The 18,110-nt window shown below is 39.7% G+C and overlaps 2 protein-coding genes and 1 long non-coding RNA gene across 14 annotated transcripts; 2 read left to right on the top strand and 1 right to left on the bottom strand.

The window, feature by feature from the left end:
- The first annotated feature begins 122 nt into the window (after window positions 1-122).
- LOC145428664 (uncharacterized) lies at window positions 123-1,180 on the top strand. Its single transcript, XR_013908982.1, has 2 exons — window positions 123-458; window positions 793-1,180. It is a non-coding gene; the product is annotated as an uncharacterized LOC145428664 (long non-coding RNA).
- Window positions 639-17,151, bottom strand: LOC113022118 (protein SSUH2 homolog). Of its 12 annotated transcripts, none has more exons than XM_080301172.1 (14): window positions 17,075-17,135; window positions 16,617-16,792; window positions 14,139-14,219; window positions 13,995-14,070; window positions 13,782-13,911; window positions 12,418-12,478; window positions 11,854-11,975; window positions 11,543-11,605; window positions 11,379-11,455; window positions 10,994-11,086; window positions 5,432-5,537; window positions 4,992-5,099; window positions 4,211-4,382; window positions 639-1,576 (listed from the first exon to the last, which is right to left on the bottom strand). In XM_080301172.1, exons 3-13 carry the CDS (start codon window positions 14,215-14,217, stop codon window positions 4,242-4,244), a joined length of 1,056 nt encoding a protein of 351 aa, XP_080157298.1. In that variant the 5' UTR covers window positions 14,218-14,219; window positions 16,617-16,792; window positions 17,075-17,135; the 3' UTR covers window positions 639-1,576; window positions 4,211-4,241. The 12 variants fall into 12 exon arrangements, with proteins under 12 accessions (XP_080157298.1, XP_080157299.1, XP_080157294.1 ...); XM_080301173.1 differs by having other exon boundaries at window positions 13,995-14,067; XM_080301168.1 differs by lacking the exon at window positions 16,617-16,792 and having other exon boundaries at window positions 17,075-17,151.
- On the top strand, window positions 7,322-8,089 carry LOC145428663 (uncharacterized). Its single transcript, XM_080301174.1, has 3 exons — window positions 7,322-7,562; window positions 7,649-7,769; window positions 7,901-8,089. The coding sequence occupies exons 1-3, from the start codon at window positions 7,491-7,493 to the stop codon at window positions 8,059-8,061; spliced, it is 354 nt and encodes a 117-aa protein (XP_080157300.1). The 5' UTR covers window positions 7,322-7,490; the 3' UTR covers window positions 8,062-8,089.
- Window positions 17,152-18,110: the final 959 nt, after the last annotated feature.

Below are 18,110 nucleotides of genomic sequence, written 5' to 3'. Positions count from 1 at the left end.
CCTCAGATACATTTTTTCCAAAGATTCTTTCTTTTGTTATCAATAATTCTCATCACGCTGATTTATGTCCAAGGGGTCTCCTTTCCCATAAGTTTGATTCAAATTCCTACCACGGTGATGTTAAATTGGGGCGTAACGTCATCATAACAGCTTTGACTGGCAGCTGCAGTCACGGAGAGACTTGTATATCTCTGTTCGGGAATAGCAGATAGAGCGTAGGAGAGAGAGGGCCAGCGTTTACGTTACAAAACCACGACCGACTGTTTTAACTTGACAGCTATGGCGTTATTTTTGTGCCACTATTCTGAGCGCACGTAAAAAAAAAAATTAAGCGCCTGCAATTTTTTTAAGTGCGCTCAGAATAGTGGCAGAAAAATAACGCCATGGACAGCCTGAGGTGTTCTTCAGTAAACTGGACTACCCGACAAAAGGACCCGAGGCCCCGGTGCACTTTTTCGGTAAGTTAAACGTGTTTATAAGCTAATCCATTAATACCGTCCTTAGCTAGGTCCTGAGACCTAGCTAGCTAAGATGAGCACTCGGTTGTCGGGGAAACTTGTTTTGAAAAGTTCGTTTAGCTAATCCGTGCAGGTGAATGAATTTACCCTGACTAAAGAAATCAAGAGAAACGCCCCAGGTTGCTCAGTCACTAATTACCGTTAGTGTACTTTTATTACAAGCATTATACTGTAAATGCAACAGGCTGCATTCTGCTTCAGCTCCTGTGCAGAACTTTGAGAAATAAACTTTATATTTCAGTTTGTGATGATTCTGTTCTCGTTGTGATTACAGGAGCTGCCCTCAGATTCAGACCTCAGCACCAACCAGTGACAGCAGACAGATCATCCAGCATGTTCACATGTTAACTGCAAAATTAACTGATGAAAACAGTACAAAGGTTAAAGTACCACATGTGCTGTCAGTGAAAGCTGCAGCTGTTTTAAAGTTAAAGACAAAAAGTCAAAAGGATTACTCACCCCTGTAACTGTGTCACTATATATATCAGCATTAACAGGACCGGTTTGGTGTTTCAGAGAGCTGCTGATCTCAGACCTGCACAGCTTCCGTTTTAAACACTTGATGTACTCAGCTACATGAAGAACATATTTGATTTTCTCTGACATGATTAAATAAAACCTGATGAAGGTCAAAGGTCACCACTTGTATGTCGAACTACAAACTTGTGATCTGGAATTCTTTCACAGTTTTTTGCAGATAGTGTGTTCTTCACCATAAAGTAATTCAGAGTTATTCATACTAGAGTACCCAGAGAGGATAATATATTTTTAAATGTGTAACGTTCTACAGGACTGAATATAATATCTTTATGTAAAAGCTCGGACCCACTGGGGAGTATCCGAGTATTTATAACATTACACAAACCAAAGGTCTCCATCAAAGAGTTCATAAAATGCTGGGTGTATCCATCTTCTGGGGTGGGCCTGCGGTGGAGCTCTGAGAGAACTGCTGGTGGAGATCAGGAGTCCTGCTTGATCAATGCCATGAGCTTCATTCTTCCTGGTGTTTCTTAATTGAAGTCTCTCAGTGGGTCAACAGAACATCTGGCACAGGACAGCTGTGATGAAAGAATGGGAAAAAGTTTCTCCAAACCTCTGGACCCAGGAAACCCAGCTTAGTCCTTATGGTCTCCCTCATTAGTTTCTCCCCAGGATGAATGTAGCTGTTGATACAATATGGATTCTATAATTAGACTACACTACTGAAACCTGCTGCTGTTTTTAAAGTTTACACATACACAGTAGACGGCTCTGAATATTTAAACCGTTTAAAATCCATTACACTCACAGTCTTAAATGATAAAATCAAAGAACATTAGAGTATTAGACTAATAGAGTAACAGGTGTGTAGCAGTTAATTTGTTTGCTAGATTAGCCGCTAGCATACGCACTGTGTTGGAGGCTTGTTGCTAGCTAGTTAGCGATGCTACACACCTGTTACGCTAATAGTCTGTATTATTGAAGGATTCGGCACTCCTTATGTTTTTTTTTTTTTTATTCATTTTTGGACAGTGATGAGATCATCTGCACACTCCACAGAGGCCCAGAGTTACTTTTAATATCAAAAATATAATGCTGTCCTTTGAAATTTTAACATAAGACTGTGAGTGTAATGGATCTGAAACGGTTTAAATATTCAGAGCCCTCTACAGCCTGGTAACATGGAAACTTTAAAAACATCAGCAGAACGTTTCAGTGGTGTATTCTAATTTGTTCTTTTCATTTAATAATAGAGTCCGTATTATATCAACAGCTAAGAGAAACTAACAAAAACACACAGACATGCTGAAAACAGGAAAGGAGATATAGCTGAATGAGAAGAAAGGGCACAACTAAATGGGAAAAACAGAATATCATTTGGAGAAAGCAGACACAGGGACATGACTTAGAAACAGAAAGTTATCACAAAGGAAGATAACTAGATATTACATAAACCAGGGGTGGGGAACTCCAGGCCTCAAGGGCTGATGTCCTGCAGGTTTTAGATATGACACTGGGTCAACACACCTGAATCAAATGATTATTTCATTAAGTCCTCTGGAGCACTTCAAGACATGTTTAGGAAGTAACTTAGTCATTTAAATCAGTTGTGTTGGATCAAGGACACATTTAAAACCTGCAGGACACCGGCCCTTGAGGCCTGGAGTTCTCCCACCCCTGACATAAATAAACACTCCAATATAAACAGAGACAGAGGCTATAATAAACCCTAAAGGAAACTATCATGCTCAAAAATACAATGAATCACAATACCCCAAATTCACAAAGAAATTGTAAAATAGGATTCTAATGTTATAAAACCATAAAAATGTGTGACGTGTTCTTACTACAACCCTTTAAAACTAAAAGATTCGTAGGGCTCAGTTGTCCAAGGCACTGAGCTACAGGGGAGCTGCTGGGCCTGCAAGTCTACCCACACTTTGGTGTGTATCAGAGGAAGTAGCCCTATTGGGCTTTTGAGGCAGTTACAACTGGGAAAGTCCCCTCACACATCGGCTTCATCTAAGCTCTGCACTGACTGATAGGATCAGGGTTTAGGACTTTTTAAACAGACAGCCAATCCAGACTTCCAGAATTGGGGGGATCAACACCACCAAGGAAAGTGGTTTTTGCCTTTAAGCCCAATAAAGGCAAAAAAAAAAGAGTTGCAGTGGCTGGAGGTGAAACTTTGCAGACATGTAGTGTGAGTTGCAGGGAAGAAGAATTTGTGGAGAATTTCCTGTCAACTATCAAAAATTATTTTATTTTGTAATTTTTGTTGATTAAAATAACCTTGTTGAATTTGAGTAGAAATATTCGCTGGAATCTTGCAGCATTTTGTGATGAAAGTTGGCACACATGTAGAGAAGGTAACCCAGAGAAGTATTCAACTGACAATTTCATGTCAACGATCAGAGATGATTTTTAATAAAAATTTTATGTAGTGTTATATTCCATTGAGCATGCTGAATTTGACCAGAAATATTCTTCTCTAGATTTATGCAGTGGAATGAGATGCACACAAATTTAGCCCAGGTTTCCAAAAAAGAGGAATCCATTGAGAAAGTCATGTCAATTGTCAAGCATGATTTTTAATGAATTTTTCAATATGACGCAGTTTTTAGGCACAGAACAACAAGCGCTGTGTTAAATTGGTTGCGATACACAAATGGCTCTACCGTGTCAAGAAACGTGTGATGGCTTGGAAGTGAGAGGGTTTGGTTTTTGGCACCTTGAGTGTTCAGTTGTGAGAAGCCGAGATTAAAATTGGAGTAAAATATTGGGATCTCTCGTGTCATCCTTTGATACCTCCACAGTATAGTGTTTTTATTTTTTATTTTATTTATTTTTATTTTAAGAAAATGTTGAACAGAATACTAGATACTGTTATTTTTTTAAACACAGGTATGGTTTGCTTTTCTTACCCTAATAAATGAAATCCTCATGATATATGGAAGAAGGAAGACTGATGTTAAAAAAAGAGAAGAATGAGTACATGTTTAATTGCTTTCAGCTGTGTGCATTTGTCAGTCTACAGCAGGGGTGTCAAACTCCAGGCCTCGAGGGTCAGTGTCCTGCAGGTTTTAGATCTCACCCTGGGTCAACACACCTGAATCAAATGATTAGTTCATTACCAGACCTCTGGAGAACTTCAACACATGTTGAAGAGGTAATTTAGCCTTTAAATCAGCTGTGTTGGATCAAGGACTCACTAAAACTTGCAGGACACCAGACACCTGTGGTCTACAGGATGACGCAGCAGCAGGTCTCTGGGTAGTCATCAGCACTGACTTTGCGCTCGTTGCCGTACACGTAGTAGACGTAGCTCTTGTCTTTCCACTTGTAGTTCACCTGAGTGATGGGGATCAGCTCGACCGCCTGCCTCTGAAAGAGAGAGAGATGGGGATTCATATTAAAGGAAAACTTTCAACAGCATCAGAGGGGGTCAGCTTGAGTCAGAATACTTTAGCTTAGCATTGACTTCAAACCTTTATGTCCTTTTCTTTAACAAAAATTCCAACAATTAATTCCCCTTTTGAGTGTTTATGTAACAGCTAACTCTTCAACCACCATCAAATCATTTAAGATGGCTTTAGTTATCTTTATAGGTCACCTTATCCCTCGAGCTTCTGTAGCAGTTGATAACTTTAGTAATTGAACAGTCTATTGATTTTTCTATTGACTAACTGAGGAATCAGTTAAGTTAAATAATTTGCAGAGCAAAGCAATAAATTGCAGATTAACACAGGCACACCAGCACAGGCTGGCCACTGGGGGTGACTACACTATAGCCTATAGACTCAAAACAGAAGTCTAAAGTAAACTTTGCACGTTTTCCTTGCTGCTTCAACTACAAATAATGGAATTTCAGCTCGAATCAATTATATTTCAACTAGAATTAGCTGCTGATGGAACAAGGATAGCTGTTTTCTTTCCCTCCACTACTGGAGAAGATTGTTCCTAATTTCTCTCTTGAGCTGTGTGTCGGCCTACCTGCTGCAGAATCCTGGAGGTTTTGCCATACTTAGTTTGATGTTCTTTGATCAGACGCTCAGAAGCCTGAGAGACTGCTTGCGGTTTAAACCCAAGCAGTGGGTAGACCTGAGAGAAGCAAGAGTTTAATTCACAATATTCACACCGCTAACCCCAGCAATGTGTTTTCCTTCTCCCCAACCTTTCCTTTACATTTATCTCAACTACACCTGCCTGAGGTGAGTTCCTGCAGTGGCTTTATGTTTAATTTATGGAGATTATTTCAACATTTCGAACATAGAATACAACATTCCAAACTACTGTGTGAAACTACTGAGATGTAGTTTTTTTTGTATGAAATTTTGGTATTAGGATTCAAAGTGAAGCTACATTGTGTGTGTGTGTGTGTGTGTGTGTGTGTGTGTGTGTGTGTGTGTGTGTGTGTGTGTGTGTTTGTTTACCAGGTTCTGGCTGCTCTTGAACAGCTCTTTCCCTTTTACTGAGCGCAGCTTATCACTCTTCAGACCACAGCTCTGCTCCACCAGATGATCTTCCACATGGTTTTTCCTAAACACAAACACACAGATATGAACTATATTCATGCTGTATCCATCAAATATATAATACTGATGTAACACACACTCTACAGGGTGGGCCATTTATATGGATACACTGTAATAACATGGGAATGGTTGGTGGCACATTAGTCCTGTTTGTGGCACATTAGTATATGTGAGGGGGCAAACTCCTCAAGATGGGTGGTGACCATGGTGGTTATTTAGAAGTCGGCCATCTTGGATACAACTTTTGTTTTTTTCAATAGGAAGAGGGCCATGTGACACATCAAACTTATTGGTAATGTCACAAGAAAAACAATGGTGTGCTTGGTTTCAACGTAACTTTATTCGTTCATGAGTTATTTACAAGTTTCTGACCACTTATAAAATGTGTTCAGTGTGCTGCCCATTGTGTTGGATTGTCAATGCAACCCTCTTCTCCCACTCTTCACACACTGATAGTAACACCGCAGGAGAAATGCCAGCACAGGCATCCAGTATCCGTAGTTTCAGGTGCTGCACATCTCGTATCTTCACATCATAGACAATTGCCTTCAGATGACCCCAAAGAGAAAAGTCTAACGGGGTCAGATCGGGAGACCTTGGGGGCCATTCAACTGGCCCACGACGACCAATCCACTTTACAGGAAACTGTTCATCTAGGAATGCTCGGACCTGGCACCCATAATGTGGTGGTGCACCATCTTGCTGAAAAAACTCAGGGAACGTGCCAGCTTCAGTGCATAAAGAGGGAAACGCATCATCATGTAGCAATTTCAAATATCCAGTGGCCTTGAGGTTTGCATCCTCGCCTCTGTCAGTGCGCCCCTGGGCAGCTGTGGCTACAATGTAGCTTGCCATTGCCAGTGTGTGAATGTGTGTGTGAATGGGTGAATGACTGAATGTAGTGTAAAGCGCTTTGGGGTCCTTAGGGACTGAGTAAAGCGCTATACAAATACAGGCCATTTACCATTTGCATTGATGAAGAATGGACCCACTATCGTTGTACCCCATATACCACACCAAACCATCACTTGTTGCTCCAACAGTCTTGGAGGGATCCATCCAATGTGGGTTAGTGTCAGACCAATAGCGGTGGTTTTGTTTGTTAACTTCGCCATTCACATAAAAGTTTGCCTCATCACTGAACAAAATCTTCTGCGTGAACTGAGGGTCCTGTTCCAATTTTTGTTTTGCGCATCCTGCAAATTCTGTGCGCCGATCTGGGTCATCCTCGTTGAGATGGTGCAGTAGCTGGAGTTTGTAAGGATGCCATGAGTGAGTAGCTAATATCCGCCGAAGGGATGTTTGACTAATGCCACTCTCCAGTGACATGCAGCGAGTGCTACGCTGTGGGCTCTTGCTGAATGAAGCTAGGACAGCCACTGATGTTTCTTCATTAGTGACAGTTTTCTTGCGTCCACATTTTGGCAAATCCAACACTGAACCAGTTTCACGAAACTTAGCAAGCAGTTTGCTAACTGTAGCATGGGAGATGGGGGGTCTCATAGGGTGTCTTGCATTGAAATCTGCTGCAATGACCCGATTAACTGCGTTCACCAGACAGCAACATAATTTCGATCCACTCCTCACGTGTTAACCTCTTCGACATGTCAATGTCATGGCTGTGTGCGGGCAGGCAGGGAGATAGGACTAGTGATGGGACGTTCTGTATCGAGGCTTCGGAGCGTGTGTCGAGTAATGGAGGGGGCGTTTCCGCGAAGCGCGTATCGAGGCTTGCTTCATTTATGGGAGGAGCTGAAATGATGACGTCCGAAGCCTCGCTGCCCGGCTGTACCACGTGACTGGTTCATGAAGTGGTTCGAACTTTGCCGCGAGATATGACAGCGATATAAACCCCTCAGACTTCATTCAAAAATGTGGGTGTTTGATGGAGAGTTGCGGTTAGTGAGAGTTTGGAGACCGTTTGGAGGTTTATGAGAGTGAGGAAAGTCAGGAGAGAATGGAGCCAGCTAAGAAGAGGAGGATGTCCTCCCCTGTGTGGGAACATTTTGATCTTATTCCTCCCAACAAGGTATGTAAATTTCTACAGAAGATGTATTTTCATGATACTGATGGTGCAATACAATTTATGTTGAGCTGTCTTGACTTTTGTACAAGGTGAAGTGTTTTCTATGTGCCAGGGAGCTGGGATATAACAACAACAACACCTTATCCATGCTTAGGTACTACAGAGCTTTGCATGAGAATAAGGGGGACACCGATTGTGGAGCAAGACCAGGTGAGCCATCAAATGCAATGATAATATAGGATGCAGTAATGTTACTAAATGATATAACAATATTATACAACTGTTATAAGTTACGTATGTGATATTTATATTTGTGCTTTATCTTTATTGTCTTTCCTCAGGAGAACAATCTCAAATAGATGAAGACCTGGTCAGCATGGTGATTGAGGACTCCCAGCCATTTAGCATTGTGGAGGACAAAGGATTCAAAAGATTTGTTAAATCATTAAATCCTAGCTATGTTCTCCCCACTAAAAAGGTCATAAAAGCAGTGAAAATTTAGTTTTTACAGAATAAAATGTGAACAGGCAGTGTGTAGCTGTCCATACCTCAACGTTACAAAAGCACAACCACTGTCCACACCCCAACCACACCTCACCTCACAGTAAATGATCATTTCCATTTCAAGCATTTCCAAATAATCATTTCCCATACTGCCACTATAAATATACACAGTATACTGCCATCACTACAATATACATGTTTTACACACTCCTTTTGTTGTTGACATTTACAGGCTGTGTGCAAAATGCCACACTCTTCAAATTCATGCCAGCTATTATTTTTACGTCCAGTAGGTGTCCTGCTAGAGCAAATGAAGCTTCATGAAGCTTCGAGTTGGGGTGAACCAATTGGATGAAAAGCTTCAGTGCTTCATGGGGCTTCATCTGCCCATCACTAGATAGGACCCAAAATGCAGGACTCGGAGGCAGACGTGAAATCAAAATACACAGCTTTATTGCTGGAGCAATGGAACAGAAACTAAACTGAGTACAAACTAATACAAAAATTAATTGGCTGGCTGGCTGGCAGATAACGTGAGGGTACGACGCAACAGAGAACACAGGAAAACACAGTGCTTATATACGCAAGGCGGTAACCAGGGAATGGGCAACAGGAGGGAGACACAGCTGGGAGAAATAAGACTAATGAGACAGGGGAGCAGTAAAACTGAACACACTGACAACATACTGGGACAATCAAAATAAAACAGGAAACATGAAACAAATCACAAAGACGCAGACTTGACACTAAGAGGCAGACAGAAAGAATATAACACATGGAACTCAAACAATATTAAACATGAGACACCACCGAAGAACTAATCCCTCACCAAGAATAAGACATATTTATAATCATGATCAAAGCACCAGAGAATAAGAAAATAATCCATAATGTAAAAATAAACCAAAACATAAGAAATTCAAAATGCTGGGTCGAAACGACCCAGAACCATGACAGTCAATGGCTGTGAACAAAGAGAAACTTGTAAATAACTGATGAAAGAATAAAGTTACGTTGAAACCAAGCACACCATTGTTTTTCTTGTGACATTACCAATAAGTTTGATGTGTCACATGGCCCTCTTCCTATTGAAAAAACAAAAGTTGTATCCAAGATGGCCGACTTCTAAATGGCCACCATGGTCACCACCCATCTTGAGGAGTTTTCCCCCTCACATATACTAATGTGCCACAAACAGGACTTTAATATCACCAACCATTCCCATGTTATTACGGTGTATCCATATAAATGGCCCACAATGTAGATTCTGATGAATACAACGTTCCATCCATCCATCCATTCGCTTCCGCTTATCCTTTTCAGGGTCGCGGGGGGCGCTGGAGCCCATCCCAGCTGAATACAACGTTACATGATTTAATACATTTTAAGCTTTAAACAATTAACAGTTTCTACTGCTTTCAATTTAAACTAGCAGCATGTAATTTTGATCTATATTGACTAGAGGGCACCAAAGCATCTGTCAAACCACCATTAATTCTCTTCCGCTTATTTCTAAAGAACTCATATCTCAGATGAGAGGTGAAACGTCTTTTCTTTAGACTATGATGACATGGATGACCAAGAACCTTCACAATCATATCTCTTCTGCTTGTTCTTATCAGGGTTGCATCGGAGCTTGAGCCTATTCAGGCTACCATAGGTGTAGAGGCGGGGTACACCTTGGACAGACTGCTAGTCTGTCACAGGGTTAACACAGAGAGACAACCGTTCACACCCAAGGGCAATTTATAATCACCAGTTAATCTAACCCCAATCCTTGGATGTGGGAGGAGGCCCGAGTACTAGAGCAGGGCGATATGACCAAAAATATTTATCACAATATATATTTGAAAATTTGCGATAACGATATAACTGACGATATAATTGACACTAGACAAAACACTTTACAACTCCACAACTTTATTAGTTGCTGACAGTTTAACCAAAAGGCATTTCCAGTGGAAATTGGCTGACATATCATAGGCATAACCATGTATAATATCCACAAAACTTAAAAAGAGGTTATACACACATAATACGGTAATATTATGTTGAAGCACAGTACGTATCACTCCACGAGGCGCCTGCCTGCGATAGCCGTGTGGGTTCGTAGCTTAGTCATACCAAAACATTTGACAGATTTTCGAGCGCCGTGTACCACATAAAATCGTTTCGAGGTCAGTGAACACAACCAGAATTCATACATAAGGCACACAGGATTATAAGGGGCACTGTCGACTTTCAGACAAATCAAAGGATTGATTTTAAGTGTGCCATATTTTCCAAAAAACACGGTAATAACGACGGCCCGCTAGCATGGTCTACCAAAAATAGTGCTTTGTTGTGTATCTGACGGACGAAAGCTAACCCAGTTCCACATCACTGATGCTGCAGCATTTTTACAAACCAGTTCTGGTTCATCTGTTTTATTCAACGATCCGCTTTCGCCCTTCTCATTCTTCGTCGCCGCCATGCTTTTTCCGCCATGTGCGTATGAAAACAAAGGCACTGCGCATGCGCGTTTTACCCATATTCTATTGCGATATTTCATTTTCTTATCGTTGCCCAACATTATACTGGTATTACCGTGAACAGTATGATATGGTCCGGCCCTACCGAGTACCCACAGAGAACATTCACACTCCCTGACCAGATGGTGGAGTTGAACTCAGGACCTTGCTAATTTCCGCTGACTTTTCAAAGCCTTCTAAAACTTCTCCATGGACCATTTTAATGCCTGAAATAATTCATGGATATCTGCCAAAAACAGGTTAAATGAATTGAAATGTATAAAAACTTTTTATATACTTCTGAAACCTCCTCTAGGACCATTTGAGTTTTCCAGATGATTCCTAAAAGACACTGAAGAACCCAATCTTCAAGGACTCTGATAAAGCCACTGAAATATAGGAAACTGCTGTTGTACTCACCATTCCACTTTTAGCTCAATGTAAGTCAGCAGTTGACATTTTCCTTTACAGGTTTCACATTGCTTTTTCCCCCTACCATCACACTTTGTACACCTAAACACACACAGACACATAACTCATTATTTTTGGTTACTTACAGACATTGCAGATTTTGCTTTATTTTTTAAAAATATGGTATTTGTTTATTTTTACTTCTATTATTATTTTAAAAAATTACTGAACTTTTACTTATTGCAGTATTTCTTTGCTTAGACATTTTTAGGAAATTTTGCATCTGTCCTTTTCTAATTAGTTACTGTAATTAATCGTATATCCCCAGCATATGCACAGTCATAAAACTGGTATTTTTTCTGTTTTATTTTCAGTTTGTGTGACCATTCAGTACCTGTCTTTGCCTGTGCCATTACAGTGAGTGCAGGCTGGATCGGACTTTGCCGCACCATTACACATCGGGCACGCTTTCTACAACCACACAAATAAGCAAATGTTTTAATTGTACCTTGATCAGACTTTTCATGTCTTATTATTTACTATTGAGAGTTTCCTTACTTTTCCACTTCCACTGCACTCCTTGCATTGCTCAGTACCTGCTGCATGGCATGTGTGGCATTCCTAAACACAAACACACAAAAAAAAAAGTTAAAAATGAGCAAAAGGTAAAAAAATTTCACGTGTTCATGGTTTTAAAGCCTCAATAAACTCAGGAAAAGATGAGCTGTAGAACCATCTCATGGACAACTAAAGATCCATCAAAATTCATCTGGAAAATTCTTTAAGTATATATGTCTTCAAGCTTAAAGCTCAGAACCAAACTGCAGGTAACCCAGCACTTTGACAGATAGCTTTTGTTATTCAGCCACCTTGACGGAGGACGTGTAGGGCACCCGGATCTTCTCTGTGTGGTCACTGAAATGTTTGGGGTGTGTGGCCTGGACCTCCCATGGTCGTGGAGCGGGCTGGGTGTAAAAGTCAGCAGGCTCACCTTTTAAATACACGAGATCACAGAAAATGGCAGTCAATAAACTACTAGTATAGTAAGTTACTGCATTGTCAGTAGATTTATGCAAGGATCAATAAAAGAGCCATTTGTTATGAAAACCAAAGCAAGTGTTTCCAGGTTTAACTCTTTCAGGTAAAACACTATTGATTAATCAGTTGTTCTGGAGTTTGATTCATAATAGGCTCTGAGTATCACACTATTGTTTTTAATCCCTCACAAGGCCATAAACTTTGAGTGTGGTCAAGAACAAAGTGAAAAATGTGGTTTGGTAACAGGAAACAACAAAACTCTACCATCAGATTAAAAAGCATCCAGCCTTGCTCTATAATAACAGAACATGGTGGCTCAAGGAAACAAATGAAAATGACCATTTTAATGGCTCCACATCAGGTTTTGATTTAACAAAATGAAAATGTGCGTTTACCTTCATGTGGTTTGTGGGCCCAGTCAGTTGACCTGGACTCAGTGAATGTCTCCAGACGGTACTAAGGAACAAAAAACAGACTTTACTGAGAGAAACTGGATTTGCTGATAACATTACTGTGCTAATTTCTCTATATTTCACATCAGAGTGAAAGTGAAACATACGTTTCTATGCATCATGTGCAAGAAATGTCTCTCCCATTAAATCCTACACAAAATTTGTTAAACCCAATCAGTATCGCACATTATACCATACAATGTATTTCCGGGTTGTTGCCATATAACTGGGCATCATATTACTGCATAACAAATTTTGTGGTAAAACCAGTACTTGGAACGGGTATTCCATATTCTTTGAGCTTCTTGCAAGAATCTTGAGGATGTGATGAAAAGTTCTGGCAAACTACTACTTCAGCAGCTCTGGACACTTACTAAAAGCCCTGAAGTTTTTGAGAAGAAAATGGTCGCACTTTCTATTACAGCTCAGTAATAAGGGGGTAATAGCAGGTTAACTAGTTAACCTACAAGGTATGTGTTTTAAATATGCTTTTTGCATGTTGCAGCTGTATTTCCTGTTTTATTAGGCAAACTGCCACAGTTGTTTTTAGATAATAATCACACACTTTTTAGCTTTAATAGGTTCTTAATATGTTATTAAATTTAAACAGGTGGTTTTGCATTTTGCAGCACTGTTTCCTGCTTTTTACACAGAAACTACCACAGGTAATTGAGGGGTAATAACTTAACGCATATTACTGCATTATAGCATTCTTGTTTCTTCCTTGTGACTCCACTTTATTGTGGAGCTGTATTTCCATATTATTATGTGCAGTTTTTGGGTTCTCATTATCCTATTACATACATTTCTGAGCAATATTACTCAACTGTAACCACCAAAAAAGACCAGGAAGTAAATGGAGTATTAAAGTCTCTTGAGGAGGCTCTAGCTGATGTTCAGCGTGTGGACGCCAAAGCTCAGAGTGCACTTGACTTAAAAAAATCAAATCTCAAAGATGAATTGCTACCATGATATTATTTAGATATTAAGTGGTTATTACTTTGGTAATTGCATAGTAAAAGCTTGGAAATTACCACATTATTACACTCTTTTCCCCCCTTTTTACCCTACTACTACCCCTGTATTACCTAGCTGTAATAGAAAGTGCTACCAAAAAATTCATTATGCATGTTTCAACAGTTCATTATCATTCAATTATGTCCTTTGGTCAAATGTTTGGAAAACTATGGATAAAAGCATCTCAAACCAGAGCTCTGCAACAGACTGATCAAGATAGTAAAGGCAGATATGGAGGTAACTCAGTCCGCAGCATCACTGATAGTGGTGATGGTGGAACATTTAATCACCCTAAATGTGTTGAATGGCTCCATGGAGGTGATGACTCCCTGAGTGACTGGATCTTCACTGTAGCAGATATGAGATGACACAAATTTCTTGAATGCCTCCCGAGCCTCATCCTCAGAAAGAGAGGGGATACTACAATACACACAAACTCTGTGTTAAACCAGAAAATTCTACTGGTTGGTGAGCAGCTCAGAAACACAGATAATATGTTGTACCTCCATTCGGGATTTTCAGGGCTGGGTTGGGGTGGGGCTACTGGCTCCATGGGCATGGGAGGAGGCAGGAAACCTGCTGCATCAATGACAAATTTTCAAGTACCAGCAACAGCATTAATGTGAGGAATTATATGCTTTTCTTACCTCCTCCTGGCACAGTGCCTTCATAGCCTGGGACATTGACAAACATGTTGGCTTGGGGTGCCATGACAGGTGGGTACATAGCTGGAATGAAAAACAAGAAACAAAAAATTCAACCAAACGGATCAGGTGACCCTGAATCCTCCCTTAGTTATGCTGCAAAAGATCTAGGCTGCTGGGGGATTCCCATAATGCACTGAGTGTTTCTTATTCCTTCCATTTAAAAGGTTTTTTTTCTTTACCACTGTAGCCAAAGTGCATGCTCATAGGAGGTTCCCTGATTGTTTTTTTTCTGTTTTTTTTGTTGTGATTTGGTGCTATTAAACTGAATTGAATTGAATGGCTGGAGCTGAATAAGACTGTTCCTGCACAGAAGAATGTTTGGTGCAATGAAAAATGATTATGCCCACGCTATGGTTAGCCACGGCCAGGTGGGCTGGTGTATTTGCGGTGTGAACCCAAAAGCAGACACAGGAGAGGGAATGAGGTATAACAAAAGCCGGGCCTTTTATTGAGGCTGATTTCCAAAAGAGAAAACAAGGCAAGGCGAGTTGGGGGGAAAAGGAAAGCAAAACCTAAACTGGAATAACCTAAACTCAATATGAAAACTATGACATGGAACTCAGCGCATGCGAAAACGGTGACCAGAAACATGAACATGAACACGAACATGAAGCATGAAAACAATCCTGAGACTTGCAGTGATATGACATGAGATAGACAGACAACCTGACAATGAAGAAAGAGAGACAGAGGACTTAAATTGTGTTAAAAAAATAAAAAATTAAAAGTTAAAAAATTGTGTATGTTTCTGTTCTGTGTCCTGTGTACTGTTTGTTTATATATGTGTCTTTGTGGCTGCTGTCAAAACCAAATTTCCCCTCGTGGGACAATTAAAGGATTATTCTATTCTATTCTATTCTATTCTATTCTATTCTATTCTAAATACACAGAAGGGTATACTCTGTTGAACAGTTCTTGTTTCTGCCATGGCTGCTCTACAAAACGACTTGTGTAGATAAGTTAGTGAAATCATTCTTCAGAATCAGTTTTAGTTAGAAGGAAATGATTCACCTTCTGTGATATGTGATAAGTAAATGTGAAATGTAAAATGTAAAAGTAAAATGTGATAACTACAATGGTGCAGAAAGCTGCATCTGGTCAGAAGAAATAAACCCCACAAATTTTAAAGAGTTGTCCAGATTTGTTAAAACTTAAAACGGCTGTCAACGGACAGATGCAAGGATATCCATTGCTACCCCCTCATGCAATAAAGAGTTTCAAAGATGTTTGTTGTATGACAAGTATGATAATGGGGGTAGTATACTAACCCCATTTCCAGTGTTAGAGTAAACATTTTTAGTTCAGGTTTCTTTTACCATTTTCTCTCTTATCTCTTAATTTTAACAAACATCTCCAAAAAACAAACACTGATATGACAAGAAACTGCATTGATTTCTGAAAAGGGTAATAATGGTTGTGTGCAGACAGCCCCTAAAGCCCCGGACAGACTTTAATATTTTGTCACAGACTCTGAAGGACTCCATCACCCGTTCCAGCAACTCAAGAATCAATGATTACGTTAACCTGACACATGAGGGATTACAGACGAAGGCATGAGGTCAGTATCTAGAAAAAAAGACTCCAAAAACTGAAACTAGTAAAACAACTTGATTAGCTCTTTCAACATGACAGTGTTAACATCCATATCCTTGCATCTGTCCATTTACAGCTATTTAATTTTGTATAAATATGGTGAACTATTCTAGGTTAGTGTTATTTTTCTTTCTGACCAGATGCTGTTTTCTGCACCATCTCTTCAACGCCCTTATACTTGTTACTAGTGTGTATGCGCTAAAACAGAAATATTTTCCATATCCTCAGTACGGTTTCAATAACTCATGCAAACACAGCATTTTGAAAAGGGTATAGAAGCCGTACCAGTTGTTTGACTCAAAACAACAAATTAAATCTTTACATTTCAACTTTCTTTGTCTTTGTCTCAAAAGATTATTTATTATCATGCATTACTATTATTATCATCACTGATTATTTCCTGACTTTCATTATGCCTAAATTGAGCACATTATATTAGGTCTGCACTCCCTTTCTTCACCTGAGTTGATTAAACTTATTTTTAAATCAGAAAATCTTACCTTGTTTTCTCTTTCAGAGTTTAGCAATCCATATGTGTCCTTATTTGTTAAGTCTAAAGCAGGGATGGCAAACTAATTTTAAAACATGGGCCACACTCACCCCATTTTAAATTTAAGCGGTCGGACCACTGGTCTTTCCAACAATAGAAATAAGTTTAACTACACATTTAGCTGAGATGCATTAATCTAAAAGAAATGCACGCAAGTCTTATAGTATCTCTTAGTTTTTCTACATGATAACGAAACACTGCTGACGTTAATGATAGAAATATGTCAGTGTGACTCTTTGGAATTGGAATTGTAAGAAATAAATGTGTAAAATTACAGAAAAGAAATTGCACAAAGTACAAAACAGAAAGATCCTGTTAATTCGCATTTTCCTCCCAAGTCCACTTTCTTTCTGCTTTTCTTTCTTTTTTGTCCACTACAAAGGCAAACGTCTGCATCAAATTCTTCAGGAAACAAGGTTCAGGTGGCTTGATGAGTTTCATCGGCAGTTTACTGTCAAAAAGGAAAACAAGTGGATCATGTTTGGAGCTCCTCTTTTAAAAACTAAAATATACTGAAGAAGCAAACGAATGCAGTTTAGTGAATGCTGAAGTTTAACATGATTCTGACTTAATCTTCGCACTGAATGTTTATTAATAGAAGTGACAGCGTTTCAGCGCCGACTATCAGGAGCCGAACCCTGCGTCTGCGCCTCTGAATAGCCCGCAGGGGTTCTGTGGTCAGTGTCGTGATGGTTCCTAAGCCTGCTGGTGTGTCCTGTGCTGCAGTTCCTACCTGAGTTGTTCATTCTGCTGCAGATCAACCACGCTGATATCAGCCTCACAGAATCCGTTACAGTTAGAGTCATCCAGAACCGCATTTAAATGGTGAAATTCGGAACGCCCCCTGGTGGGAGAGCAGGCCCGCCTACCCCGAGTTAACGATCAAAGATAGAAGCAGTGAATGCAAACAATCGAAAAACTGTAAATCTTTATTTTTCCTGCGGTGTGCTTGTGACTCGCTCAATAAACAGCTGACCAGGGTCTATCCTGTGGCTGCAGTTAAGGCTGTTTTTAAGCGCAGAAAAACAAGCATTATATTGTGATACACCAATGGCTTTGGCAAGAAACAAATCCCGCTTTTTCTACTTTACTATTAGAACTCAGTTCATCATCGTTTCGTGGTATCGGCATAAACGCGGCCTTTGGGGTCTTTTGTGCCGAAACCTGATCCAAATCCAACTTTTCTATGTCTTTTCTATTTGTAATACATTTACCAATATTGATGAATAGACTGCATCCAACTGGATTGACACAATTTTGACTTTGCGTTATTGTACGTATCCTAATGAATATTTAAAATATTTCTATAGAATTGTGATTTTACATTTGTTAAGATTTCTGCTCCCCTCTTGCCCCCTTATCCTCACTTGTCAATGACGTTTTTTTAACCTGGAAACTGATCGCAGCTTCTACCAATGTTCCTTCTGGTTTATAATGATTTGATATAATCCCTGAGGGATTTGTGTGACATTTGTTTGACAGATTATAGGCTAAAAACCTGTTTACAGCTGTTTGAATATCAATAATTTTTTGGCAAAACCTGAAAGCACCTGCTTTGAGTGCATTTTCTAATAACCTTTAGTTGCAAAAGACCCAATTTTCCAGAAAAAAAACTCCTTTCAAAATAAAAATGTAAATTATATGTAAGAAAGAAAAAAAAATCCTTAATTTCCAAGAGAGACCTGGACAGGGTAGAGGGGTATGGTTGCAACATGGGGACAGTTGCAACACCCCCAATGCCATCAATCAACAATAAGATAGGAGTCATA

This window comes from Astatotilapia calliptera, chromosome 5 (assembly GCF_964374335.1).
Source record: "Astatotilapia calliptera chromosome 5, fAstCal68.1, whole genome shotgun sequence".
Taxonomy (NCBI): domain Eukaryota; kingdom Metazoa; phylum Chordata; class Actinopteri; order Cichliformes; family Cichlidae; genus Astatotilapia; species Astatotilapia calliptera.
The sequence above is the reverse complement of the archived record's forward strand: the minus strand, read 5'-3'. Positions and strand labels throughout refer to the sequence as shown.

Excerpts from the sequence above, each read along its gene's own strand:
- LOC145428663 (XM_080301174.1), top strand. The coding sequence starts at position 7,491 with ATGGAGCCAGCTAAGAAGAGGAGGATGTCCTCCCCTGTGTGGGAACAT. Across the intron at positions 7,563-7,648 it reads ATCTTATTCCTCCCAACAAG|GTGAAGTGTTTTCTATGTGC; the intron begins GTATGTAAATTT and ends CTTTTGTACAAG. Across the intron at positions 7,770-7,900 it reads CGATTGTGGAGCAAGACCAG|GAGAACAATCTCAAATAGAT; the intron begins GTGAGCCATCAA and ends GTCTTTCCTCAG.
- LOC113022118 (XM_080301166.1), bottom strand. The coding sequence starts at position 16,782 with ATGAAACTCATCAAGCCACCTGAACCTTGTTTCCTGAAGAATTTGATG. Across the intron at positions 11,976-12,417 it reads GGCCCACAAACCACATGAAG|GTGAGCCTGCTGACTTTTAC; the intron begins GTAAACGCACAT and ends TGTATTTAAAAG. Across the intron at positions 11,087-11,378 it reads AATGGCACAGGCAAAGACAG|GTGTACAAAGTGTGATGGTA; the intron begins GTACTGAATGGT and ends GTGTGTGTTTAG.